This window comes from Lithobates pipiens, unplaced genomic scaffold (assembly GCF_037356315.1).
Source record: "Lithobates pipiens isolate NorthernLeopardFrog02 unplaced genomic scaffold, aLitPip1_a1.2 Scaffold_16, whole genome shotgun sequence".
Lineage (NCBI taxonomy): Eukaryota > Metazoa > Chordata > Amphibia > Anura > Ranidae > Lithobates > Lithobates pipiens.
Window position 1 is genome coordinate 481,484,014 of NW_027507748.1, and position 13,965 is coordinate 481,497,978.

Sequence of the window (13,965 nt, forward strand, 5' to 3'; positions counted from 1 at the left end):
TTACCAATCATTAGAGGTGGTGGCTTAATTCGTTTTCTTCCCCCCTCTGTTTTCCCCTGATGATTTGGCCAGTAACATGACACCTGCATTAGAGTGCCTCCAATCTAGATGATTGAGAACAGGGGGCACAGCAAATAGCAGCATTGTCAGTCAGGGGAGGGAAGAAGTGGTAAATAAACTAGCCGATTCAAATACACTAATAAATTGAGGGCAAAAGTCAGCTCACACTTTATAAAGTACAGCAAGCATTTTTTTTACAAGAATAAAAGCTGATCATTGTAAACACTGCTGCCTATGGTGACTTGTCCCAACCCTGTAAACTAATGCAACAGGAAGAGAACCTGTTCTTTTGAATAACAGACTTGCTGGTTGGAACACCAGATGAAAATGAAAGAAGAAAGCCTAAAAAAGAAAACAATTGCAGCCATCACATCTAGCTGCAATATAATCAACCCATACCTATTCTATCTAAAAATAAACTATAATGTTTTGGCTTTACCTATACTTTAAACTCACAAAGAAGAATTGATTTAGCTGGAACATATGAGAAAGGAATTGGGGTCCCACCCTCTTAGATAGCAGGCTGTCTATTCCTATTTAATGGGGCTCCAAAGAGTTCTGTTTATCAGCAGGAGGAAATGTCAGCCACACTGGGCCTACCAATACATATTTTCTTTATTTATTGCAAGTTAGGATTTGTATGTTGTTTTTGTGCTCTAACACAACATTTTATAAAAAAGTTATAGGGATCCATTGTTTACATCCTAGCTTATATCGAATGTCATTACCAGTTGCTCCTAAACTTAATTTTCTACAAGTTCATAATCCAATATTTGGACTAGCAAATGTGTTATAAATCTCTAATTGGAAAACTCTGGCTGATTGGCAGTTCTACAATCTGCCCTTGGCCCTGTGGTGTTACTACACCAGCAGTGATATCAGTGCACAAGGTCAATTATTTTTTTTTCTTTCTTTACTGATGTCTAGTCTTACTTTTTTTTTTTTTTTTGTTTTCTTTCAGGCCCTTCGTCTCAGTAACACAGCCATGGGAAAAACAACTACGGGGCAAATTGTTAATCTTTTGTCAAATGATGTCAATAAGTTTGATCAGGTAATTTTATTCACATATGCTTCTATACTGCTTGTGTTGTAATCTTTATAACAATTTCCCAGTTCCCCCTGCTACTTTTTGTTACACACCTCTATGATAAATGCTATTGTTTTTGTATCAAATATCCTCAGTGGTAGGGTATATGTTACTCCTCAGCTCTGTGACTATGCCTCTCTTATCACCTCTATTGGGCTGAATCCGAGATGAAATAAAACTAAAGTATGGGCTAAATTGAAGATGTCCTTGGTGGGTAGAGTAAACCTCATCAAAATGATCTTTATGCCACAACTTCTCTATATCCTGCACAAAACCCCAATGGTTATTCCAGTTAAGGTACCGTATATACTCGAGTATAGGCCGACCCGAATATAAGCCGAGGCCCCCAATTTACCCCCAAAAAACTGGAAAACTTATTGACTCGTGTATAAGCCGAGGGTGAGACATGGCTGTCCATCCCTGTGTGTCCGTCCATCCCTGTGTGTGTGTCCGTCCATCCATCCCTGTGTGTGTGTCCATCCATCCATCCATCCATCCATCCCTGTGTGTGTGTCCGTCCATCCATCCCTGTGTGTGTATCCATCCATCCATCCATCCCTGTGTGTGTGTGTGTGTGTGTGTGTGTGTGTGTGTATTCATCCATCCATCCATCCCTGTGTGTGTGTGTGTGTGTGTGTGTATCCATCCATCCATCCATCCATCCCTGTGTGTGTGTGTGTGTGTGTGTGTGTGTGTGTGTGTGTGTGTGTCCGTGCAGCCTTGTGTGTGTGTCCAGCCTACCTGTGTCCCAAGCCTCCGTCCCGAGCCGCCGTCGTCCCGAGCCTCCTCCGTCCCGTGCCTCCTCCGTCCCGTGCCTCCTCCGTCCCGTGCCTCCTCCGTCCCGTGTCGTGCCGATGGATCGCCGCTCCAGGATCGCCGCTCTTCTCGGCGGCCATTCTACAATTCAAAAGCCGCGCCTCCGCCTGTGATAGGCGGAACACTCAATTTCCCAGCAGCCTGTGTTCCGCCTATCACGGACATCCTCTCATACTCGTCCGTAGTATGAGAATGAACGGATGTCCGTGATAGGCGGAACACTGACTGCTGGGAAATTCAGTGTTCCGCCTATCACAGGCGGAGGCGGAGAAGGAGGCGCGGCTTTTGAATTTTAATGTCCGCCGTCTGTCTGCTCGATACGCTGATCGAGCAGTCAGACAGCGGTGACTCGAGTATAAGCCGAGGGGGCACTTTCAGCCTCAAAAAAGAGGCTGAAAATCTCGGCTTATACTCGAGTATATACGGTATTTAGCATCATCCACTCCATGTTTCGCTCTTTCATATGGCTAAGCTGGAGCAACTGCAAAAACCTAAAGGGGTCCGTGGTTTGGCTTTGCCCAACCCATGGCTTTACTACATGGCAGCTCAGCTGTCTGGGCCTTTTTAGCACTTTTTGCAGTGGATCGCACTGTTGCTACTTGCAAACTGTCTCAGGCATATTAAACGTTAAAACACCAACCATATGCATAACATTGCAATTTTTTTTGCTTTCATCAAGAACACCTCTATAAGGTTACGGTGGGAAGGCGCCCCCGACACCCAAAGAGTAATTTTTCTACACCTGTTTGACAGGTGCATATCATTGCAATTTTTTACAGCAAGGCCAATTCTTGCTTTCATCAAGAGTACTTCTATAGTGTTACGTGGGAAGGCGCCCCAGTCACCCAAAGACCAATTTTTACGCACCCATTACAAAGTCAAAGTGACACCAAAATGTATCCAAAAAAATCTCTAATCTTGTTCCCAGTGCACTACATTGTGGCCACATAATACACACTGGCTCTCCAGTTGTTGCTGAGAAAAATAAAGGCAGCTTGCTGGGAAAATGACTGACTTTTTTTGGCTTTATTAATTTAATTATTGCTGCAGCAGATTCTAGATCTGGTACAGATCTGACACTTTACAGGTAGACTAAGGGGACCCCACAGACACTATATTGGAAGGAATTTTTCATTTTTAGGCTTTAATTTTACAAATCATAAAATCACTGCTTAATTTTAAAACACTTTTTTTAACAAACTTTTTGTCCCCCAGGGTAGGACCCGGTACCCTATAACCATTGTATGCCCAATTACTTGCATATAAGCCTTCAAAATGGGCACTTTTAATTATTGACATTTGGGTCCCATTGACTTTAATGGGGTTCGTTATTCTGGTCCGAACTTTCGTAGTGTTTGGAAGTTCTGGTGCAAACCGAACAGGGGTCAGTTCGGCCCTTCCCTACGCAAGGCGTTACTGGATATACTGGATACAGCCCTATCTGGGATAATGGGTATTATGAGGAGCTGCAGTCATTGCCATTCGGAACAAACTAGTAAAAGTTTGCAGTCGCACATTTGGTACACGTTTTTTTTTCCCAACGGCAAACTGTGCTTCTTCTGTGAATTGCAGCCTAGATTTAACCTCCCTCAGTCAATGTATTTCCCATACATATAACTGTGTCATGCAGTTAGGGCACAGTCAGAAGGTGTACTATGGGTGCAATCTCTGGCCCCCATATTTAATTCTATGACGGAGGTCACCCAATATAAGGGATTCATATCAAGGTGTAATTCATCTACACATTTGACAAACTTCCTATCTAAAGCAGCAACCATTTGGGAAAAGGATGTAGGCCCATTTGAGGAGGAGCAGTGGGAGGAAGCCCTGCAAGTGGTGCAGCTGTGTTCTCTCAATATGGAGCGGAAGTTGTCCCAGTTGTAAATTTTATTTCGGGTACACTTTTATACCTGCATAGAATGTGTGTAAGGGAAAACCCCGAGTGTACTTGGTGTTCCAGAGACCATGGAGATCTTATTTACCTCCTGTGGCGGTGCCACAAGCGCCATCTCTACTGGTCGGAAGTTACTGATACCGTTAAAGGGGTATTTCAGGTTAATATCCCAATAGATCCTAAGCACTGTATCTTGAGTATTCTAGACAATCTCCCCATTGCAGACAACCCCAAACAGGCGATAGCTAGAGTCCTCTTCCAGGCATGTAAGCTTATCTCCTCAGGCGTTGGAAATTGAGAGAGCCTCCAACTCTTCGAGAATGGATTGCTCAACTGGGGGATACTCTAAGGTTGGAAAAAAAATGTTTTCAACATTGGGGTCGTCCTGCCAAGTTCGATGCTCTATGGCAGTAATGGCGAACCTTGGCACCCCATATGTTTTGGATCTACATTTCCTATGATGCTCAGCTACACTGCAGAGTGCATGAGTATCATGGGAAATGTAGCTCCAAAACATCTGGGGTGCCAAGGTTCGCCATCACTGCTCTATGATCTCTCTGATTGGATACTCAAGGTCTTTCTCCAGTTGATTTGGTCTTGAACAGACTGCTTATGTAATGCAGATGAGGATCCTATCTAGGGTGTATACTGGTATAAGGAGAAACATATAATGCCCTCATTTAAAGGTGTACGGGGTGGGCGAATCTGTAGCACTGCAAAGGATGGTTTCAATAGTGGATTGTCTTTTCATATATGGTTGTCGATGTAATATCTGGAATCGACTGTGCTGGTTTTGTTCTCGTTTCTCTCAAAATCTTTTCAGGAAAAAAAAATATCCTCAGTGGTGTCTAAAACTTGCCTTGAAGTACGTGTACAGACAATTCGGATTAATGAAATACTGCCAGTATAACCATAACAATCCTCTTTCAAGGCATCTTTATTTATTATTAGGCACTCGGCCTTCAGTAATCACGATGGGTTTATATTTCCTTTCATAGCTAATCTGGTCATTTTTAATTTGTTTTGGATATATACCATTCTGTTGGGTCATCAGTCTGATTTTTATATCTCTATGGTTAAACAAAAAAATGGAATCGTCTATGGCTGCCTAGGGCTTCAGTCTTCAGTGAAGGACATAATGATTAGGAGACTAGCTACTATTACCAATATATAGATTATAAACCTTAATGATATGCAAAGCAGTATAAGATACTTTACATGTTAGTTGATAAATTATATGCTTACATAAATGTTACATAATACAATTATAGCTAAGACAATTATCTTTTACCTTTCCACTAAAATAAAGAGAACTATGAAGTAGTAACCTGAGATACACAAAACAAATTGAAGCTAAACTCCAGCTAATACTTTGAGTACAATTTAGTTACAGAAACAATTACACAACCAAAAGTGACATGTAAGAAAAAACAATATAATACCTTAAAGTTACAAAATTATAAGTTAAAGTAATTTTATAGGATAATACCGTTTTAAATAAAATAGAAAAAGAGGTTTATATTTACCCGCTCTCTGCAAGAATGTGAGCAGCCCCTTACCTCTTCATTGGGGGTCCCCCGTTGGTGCTGTCCTCCTTTTTTTTTTCCCCCCTTTGGGTGTCCCCATACCAAGTTCCTGCTTCTTCCTCACAGGATTTGACTGACAGGAACAGGTTGCTGCCTGAGTATCCCTGTGAGGCCAGTAAGTGAAGGGAATACAGCTGTAGTTGGGCACAGCACTGGATTGTGAGAGGAGGGGGGGGTGTAAGCGTTTAGAGATTGGAGGGGGTGGTGGCGAATTAGTTAGTGGGATATTTAGTGGGTGAGCTGTCAGGTAAAAATCTGATAGCTTTTTAGAACCACTTTACGTATCAACTAATCATTAAAGGATACAGATGTCTGTCTGAATCTTATCTAGAGGATGACTATCAAGTAATAAAAAACTACCTTAAAAAAATTGAAACTGTAAAAATATTACAAAAACAAATACAAGTCATAACCACTAGGATTGCACCAATACCGGTATCAGTGCTCATACTAAACATTTGCACGAGTATCGGTACTTGTGACAATGCACTGATACTTAAAACTGATACCTTCTGGCTCGGTTCTTTCAGCTGTCAGTGGCATTCTCCCACTGACACCTGAAATACTCCCAAAAGAATGCAGCAATTATCAGTTGTACCCTTCACATCCCCCTTTTCACCTTGCACTCTCTCACCTCTCCTCATTATTCCTCCCTCACAGCTTGAAAGATCAACCATACACACCTGACAGCTCTTTATACTTTGAGTGACTTCCAATGATGCTTATATACTCCCCACATGCATGGGATCTTCATGACCATGACTAATCTCCAGGGGGTGGAGTGAAACATGTTTGGGGCATGGCCTGGCGGGAGCCCAGGCTGATGTTTTGCTCTCATACCACCATAGGACCCTGTGGATGTTCTCCATCAGTGGGGGAATCAGCAAGGACCCCCAAAGGGTTGTAAATACTGTGGTAGCAAGATGAGGTTACCACAACAGCTTAAATAGTCTAGTACTGGATTACTCAAACTGCTGTGGAGCTCTAATCCTTCTACCACCCTACTTAAAGCAGAACTTAGAGATGTACTTTTGCACAACCAGAGCATAGATCTCAACAGGACCAGGTGCTACATTTATTGCATTTGATCCCTCGGGGATTCAAAAAATTTTTTTTCAGTCGTGGCAATAGTATTTTTATTTATTTATTTTTATTTTTTTTAACAAAAAGCTAATTCTAATGTTTATTGAATGTTGATGATAGTATATGTAAATGGGTTTAGGTCCATATTCTTGAAAAAAATATAAAAATTTATGAATATTTTTCTGTATTTAATTGTAGACCGTATCCTTTGAAACAATTTTTTTTTTTTGCAATCCTGTTAACTGAATCTGGTTTAAAAATATTGGGTGTTGGTCTAAAATATGTTGTTGAAAAAACAAGGTGGGCCCCTGTCTTGATATACAGTATTTAAAAGGATTTTTATTGTTGTCCTTATCCTTGTAGTGGAGGTTCCCAGCACGTTCTTTCCCAGACACTGGTTACTGAGAAACTGGAAATGAGAGGTCTTTTTAATGGTGACCTTACAGACATTCCAAACCTTTGCCACACAATTCCTAATTAAATATAAAAAAAAATCCTGAAGATTTGGTTTTGGTTTAACTTTAAATGATAGAAACCTGTTACAATCTGATTTTGTATAGAAGAAGTTTTATGATGGGAAGACAGATGATCAGGTCCTAAGGCAATCCCAACTTGAGCGGGCTTTCACATCCTCTGCTTTATTTGCAGGTGCATAGCTGCACACTTTCTGATAGAGCTGTTTTGTATACCATACATGCTCATAAAATTAACTGGATGAAGAAGTCAATGTACAGTACATATACGATGCATGTCTATTAAAAAAAAAAAAGACTGTGATCCCACCTAGTAAACAAAGCAGTCAGAACTGGGTATAACTGCATGCATGGGGACCTTGAGCATGTTTGAATCTGCATAACAAGCGGCAACACTGACTTTCAGTTGATTGTGAGTCACCATGTCGTTTGGTTGTGTTTTCTGTAGTGTGCCGAAAAATGCTAAGTTTAAAAGTTAAACAACTTGTCAATTTGTAATTTTTTTGTAAAACTGCACAAAACACCAACAAAGGTTTCAAATGCTTACTCGATATCAAGGGTGTAATTTTGAAAGAGTGGGTTCCAGAAGACACAACATTTTAACCAGCATTATTATAAGGAAGTTTTGTTAAAGCTGAGAGAGAGTCAGAAAAAATATCTGCAACTGTGAAAAATTGTTTCATTCTTCTCCAGGACATTGCACCTGCTCACACAGCACTTTCTGTGAAGCAGTTTTTGACCGACAAGCACATTACTACACATGAACATCCTCCATTATCACCTGATTATTCTTTTCCCAAAAGTTAACCACTTCAGCCCCGGACCAATTGTCAGTCTAAGGACCAGAGGTCTTTTTACAATTTCGCACTGCACTGCTTTAACTGGTAATTGCGCGATCATGCAATGTTGTACCCAAACGAAATTTGCGTCCTTTTCTTCTCACAAATAGAGCTTTCTTTTGATGGTATTTGATTGCCTCTGCGATTTTTAATTTTTTGCGATATAAATGGAAAAAGACCGAAAATTTCGAGGAAAAAAAGATATTTTCTACTTTTTGTTATAAGAAAAATTGAATAAACTCAATTTTAGTCATACATTTAGGGCAAAATTTATTCAGCCACATGTCTTTAGTAAAGAAAAATGTCAATAAGCGTATATTTATTGGTTTGCGCAAAAGTTATAGCGTCTACAAACTAGAGTACATTTTCTGGAATTTACACAGCTTTTAATTTATGACTGCCTATCTAATTTCTTGAGGTGCTAAAATGGCAGGGCAGTACAAACCCCCCCCCCCCCCAAAATGACCCCATTTTGGAAAGTAGACACCCCAAGGAAATTGCTGAGGGGCATGTTGAGCCCATTGAATATTTATTTTTTGTCCCAAGTGATTGAATAATGACAAAAAAAATAAATGATATATTGCTCACACATGCCATAGTTATATGTGGAATTGCACCCCAAAATGTATTCTGCTGCTTCTCCTGAGTACGAAGATACCACGTATGTGGTACTTTTTGGGAGTCTAGCCGCGTACGGCACCCCTAAAACCAATCACTGCCTTCAGGATTTCTAAGGGTGCAAATTTTTGATTTCCCTCCTTACTACCTATCACAGTTTTGAAGGCCATAAAATGCCAAAATAACACAAAACCCCCCCAAATGACCCCATTTTGGAAAGAAGACACCCCAAGCTATTTACTGAGAGGCATGTTGAGTCCATGAAATATTTTATATTTTGCCACAAGTTGCAGGAATATTAAAATTTTTAATTTTTTTTGCACAAAGTTGTCACTAAATGATATTGCTCACACATGCTATGGGCATAAGTGAAATTACACCCCAAAATAAATTCTGATGCTTCTCCCGAGTACGGGGATACCACACGTGGGGGAATTTTTGGGAGCCTAGCCACGTACAGGACCCCGAAAACGAAGCACTGCCTTCAGGATTTAAATATAAAACGCTGCCAAAAAAAAACTGCTAGCGATCGCAGGGATCAGGCCTGACTCTACGAACGCTGCAGATATGTGTTTAGTGTTTTGTAAGTGACAGTGATCGATCGATACTGCACTTGGGTGGGCTGGGCGGAGAGGCAAAACGCAGGTGCTAGCAGGTATCTGGGCGGGATCCGCTAACAATGCTTTTTTTGGAACCCTAAACTGCTGGGGAGGCTAGTATAGAGCTGATCAGATCAGATATTGATCTGTTCAGATACTATACCACTATGGGAGGTGTATGCTTTGCGTGTGGGTGTTAGCGGTACTGGCACTAACCTAGCGCTGCCTGGGGTGACGCAGACCCTGACCCTAAAACCTAATTGATATCACCCGCCAGGTGATCAGGGGGTTAAACCTTTATTGGGTAATAAATGGTGGGTGCCCTGATGCTATAAAAAGCAAACTAACTAACCAGAGTCACCCGTAACACTTATACGGTGATCACTGGTGAAAAGGTTAACTAGGGGCAATCAGGGGGTTAAAATCTTTATTAAGTAGTATATGGGGGTCCCTGACGCTATATGAAAACCTGACGGGGGACCTAAATAACTAACTGGCTAACCAGCGTCACCAGTGGCACTTATACGGTGATCGCTGGTGAAAGGGTTAACTAGGGGCAATCAGGGGGTTAAAATCATTATTGGGTAGTATATGGGGGTACCTATCGCTATAAAAACCTGGCGTTGAACCTAAAAAAGTAACTAGCTACCTAGTGGCACCAGTGACACTAATGCAGCGATCTGAAAAAGATTGCTTAGTGACACTGGCAAAAGGGGGTGAAAGGGTTAACTCTAGGGGAATCGGGGGGGTTAAACCTTTATTGGGGGGTAGGGGGGGGCTACCCTGGACCTAACACTAACTGCCCTGGCAGTTTTTACTGTCACAGCTGACACTAAATGCAGTGATCAGTAAATAAATGATCACTGCAATCAGTGACACTGTGACTGGGAGGGGGGGGCGGGGTGATCGGGAGGGGGGGGGGATTTGTGTGCCTATGTGTACCTACATGTCAGTGTAGTGTTGGTGCACTTACTATTGTGTTCTCCTCGTAGTCCAGTCAAAAAGACCGTCCGAGGAGAATGACATCACTTCCTCCCTGCCTATGTTTACACTACACAGGCGGGGGAAGCGTCTCATTCGCCAAGAACGATCAAGAGGGGATGGCCAGAAACCAACGGCCATCCCCTCATCCCGGATCGCTCCTGAAGCAAAACGGACCGCCTCAGCCAGCGGGAGGGGGTCTGATCGGACCCCCCACCCGCTGGAAAGCAAGCACGTACATGTACGTGCTTGTGCCTGTCGGTGCCATTCTGCCGACGTACATTGCCATGCGAGGCGGTCCTTAAGTGGTTAAAGGGACACTTTTAGAGTCAGTTGATGCCATAGAGAAGAAAACGGCGGATGTGTTAAAACATCTGACAGAAATAGATCTTCTCCATGCCTTCGACCAGTGTAAACAAGACTACAACAATGTATTAGGGGAAATACATGGGGAAAATGGGGGTAAATGGGGAATATATTGAAGGGGACAAGCATTAGATTTGTAATACATTTAAATAAAAATGAGTTATTTATTCTGTCTCATTATATAATAGACACGACTTGTACATGGTGGCAGGCTGCTTTTAGAAGCCTATTTATTTTGAAGAGACCGTATTTCACCAAAGATGCTGTATGGAACACTTTTTTTTTTTTTTTTTTTATTAGTATTTTTTATTAATTTTTTATACACAAAATATAAAACGTAGTATACAAGGAAAAACAACCTACCCCCTCCCCCCCTCCTAAAGCCCTACCGCCTCGCTATATTTCTTTGTTAATTTAAACTATTTCCATTGTTCCCATTTCTTTCGGAATTTATTTTTTCCACTCTCCTCATCTTCTTCCCATCCCTCCATTCTATATGTATCCTCTACTCTTTCTATCCATTCCCTCAATTTTGGAGCTTCCACCTGCCTCCAATTTTTTGGGATCAGGCTCTTTGCCGCGTTTATTAGGTGTCCTATGAGGGCCTCTTTATACTTTTGGGTTGGGGTATCTGTACCGTGGAAGAGACATGTCCAAGGGTTTTCTGGTATCTGAGCTCCTGTTATTGTTTTTATCGGGTCTAATATTTCTCTCCAGAACTTTCTCATTTTTGGGCATTCCCACCAAATGTGTGCCGCACTCCCTTGTTGTCCACACCCCCTTCATGTCTTTTACATTTCCCATATCCCTGTATATTGCATTTTGCTAAGATGCTTGTCTAAAGCCCCATACCCACTATCAGTTTTTCTGCTGAGTTTTTCCTTCAGGTTTACCAAAATCATGTTGCGCAAGGGCCTCCCTGATTTCAATACAAATTGAAACGCCTAAGGTTTGACCTCATATTATATGGTTTTGGTAAATCTGAAGGAAAAACTGATAGTGGGTAAGGGGCTTAAGCGTATTTTGGAACGCCACCCATTTTTCAGTGCATTAAAGCTTTTGTTAACCCAAAAAATAAAAAAAACTGATTCTGTTCCCTTAAAGTACTGGGTGGTGTCATTCTCAAATTAAAATAAATACATCCTATTTGAATATTTTTCAATTATTATTATTTTACAGGTGACCATATTCTTGCACTTTTTATGGGCTGGACCCTTACAAGCCATTGCAGTTACAGTTCTTCTTTGGTTAGAGATTGGGCCCTCCTGTCTGGCTGGAATGGCAGTGCTGATAATCCTGATGCCTCTGCAAACTTGTCTTGGAAAACTCTTTACTTCATTAAGGTAACCTTTATTTTTGTGCTTCCCCCCCCCCCTTTTTTTTTTTTTAAGCTTGTCTTTCTGACTCTGTATATGCCCATACTGTACATACACACATAAATGCACGTACCAGCAGTTGTGTGTTTATAGCTGCACACAGCATTGTCTTCTATGTATGTCGGTGACCACGACTACACTGCAACTGTGGTTCCTGGGCTCCACAACAAGAGTCGAAATTTACTTTATATAGCTGCATGCCCTATAAGCCCATGTGCAAGAGCCCTTATTTTATTGTATTGGTTTACTGATCATCACAGGTGCACCTCTGTTTAGGAGCTATCAATTAAGCTTTGTTAGTCTCAGCAACAGAGGTAATGTAAGGTTTTATTTTTTACTTGTCATCACTCCATACTTTGCTCTAGTAGATGATTCCTCACAAATTTTATTTTTTATTTTTTTCAAGGCTCTTCACTAACGGCTAAAACCTGTTGGACAACTTATGTCAGCTCTCATGTTATTAAACTCTATGGGCTTCTGAGATCAGTTAAGGTTAATTAAGCTGGGTATACATGGGTCAGTTTTTTTTCATTCAGCCAGTGGATTGAGTGAATAATTAGAAAAACTGTGGATGTAGGAATCCTTATTGCTGTGTCATTGTAGTCTGGCAGCAGGACTCCCCTGCCATCACAATACACTGATCAGCACTGCAAGTGCTGATCAAATGAAAATTTTCCAGCAGGACCGCTCATGAGAAGGCAATCAATAGAACGGGAACAACCATAGATCAATCGAAATCTGCCCAGTTCCTGCTGAATTGGTTGAATTTTGTTCCATGTATGCCCAGGTTTAGAACCAGTTTGTGATTTGATTTTGCTCTCTCATACAATTCTACAGTATGTGAATGCATGACAAAGGCACCTCAAAAGCTGAATGAACAATCATTTTGCTAAAGAAACCATCTCTTCTCCTTCCCATAGGACTAGTTCATGGCAGCCGCTGCATTGTAGTACAGTGGCTGGTGTGCAGTGTGATTTGACTGAGCTAACTAACTTTATTGGGATGTCACAAAGACATCTCATAAAATTCAATTGTTATTCATGCGGTGTAGGGCAGTGGATTGCCTCACACTTTGCTAATAAAAAGTACTGCAATATTTTTTCTCAGCACGTCGTGCCTGCACACACTCACTGTATGTCCATAGACACACAGAGCATGGCTTGGCCTTGCACCTTCTCATTGGCTGTGATTGACAGCAGTGGGAGCTAGTGGCTCCTGCTGCTGTGTCTGAGCCTGTGGAGAGGGAGAAAGCTGAGAGAGCCGCGACTCTTATGTACATTATATGCACACATACAAGAGATTGCACAAATATTATCAACCACAGTAAAGGACCATGCTGAAAAGCCAACTTATTGGTATAAAATAAGTGAACTGATCATCAATGAGAAAATATGATGAAAAATTTGTGAAAGTTTGCTATTTGTTAGTAAAACATTTAAAAAATGAAAATAAAAAGTTCACACAGTTATTAGAATTGATGTATCAAGAGATTGTCCAAAATGAGACAAAATAGCAAAGAGAAATTCATTTATAAGACTGTGGCTGCAACCTCTTCATTTGGCAAGATTGTTTCAATATTTCAGATCCAGGTAGACATCTTATAAGTAGCCAGATGGCCTCTTACCAGATACAAAAGACCCCAGATTATAAGGGTCAGACTTGCCAAAGATTAGCACTGTGTTGCAACAGGTATTACTCCAAATCACTGGAACGATAGACCGGCCACAGATCCACAATAAGAACACCGAGATGGGATGTTACCTTTCCTTCACTCGTGACTGGCATCCGCTGTGATACTCAGCCTGATAAATTCAAATGGGATGGCCGCTCTCCTCCGTCTCAAGTGATAGGCAGTGAGATTGCTTTAAAAAACAATTTCCCTTTCCTCAAGTGTTCCTCCAAATAGTTTTTGCCAATGGTAGATTAAAAGAAAAAGGAGAGGAGCTTCATGGTGCGGTAAATCATAACATTTATTTCTCACAGATTTCTCCTACACAGCAAAGACGTATACGAGATACACAGCTTCCGGACTATCAGACTGTCAGCTGTGTGCGTGGTGACATCATGGGGTTCTCGCCAACCGGCGCACTTCCCTGTAACAAGCATCGACTGGGAACAGACTTATTGATGACTCATTGATGATCAGTAAACTTATTTTACACATTTATACATCATAGGACACAGAGC

General features: G+C 41.3%; 1 protein-coding gene across 4 annotated transcripts in view; it reads left to right on the top strand.

The window, feature by feature from the left end:
• ABCC4 (ATP binding cassette subfamily C member 4 (PEL blood group)) overlaps nt 1-13,965 on the top strand; it is a 508,465-nt gene that overhangs the window by 135,448 nt on the left and 359,052 nt on the right. For all 4 annotated transcript variants that reach the window (XM_077483041.1, XM_077483039.1, XM_077483040.1 and 1 more), the window contains exons 5-6: nt 1,022-1,111; nt 11,582-11,745. In XM_077483041.1, coding sequence (XP_077339167.1) covers nt 1,022-1,111; nt 11,582-11,745 — 254 coding nt within the window. The remainder of the gene's footprint in view (nt 1-1,021; nt 1,112-11,581; nt 11,746-13,965) is intronic.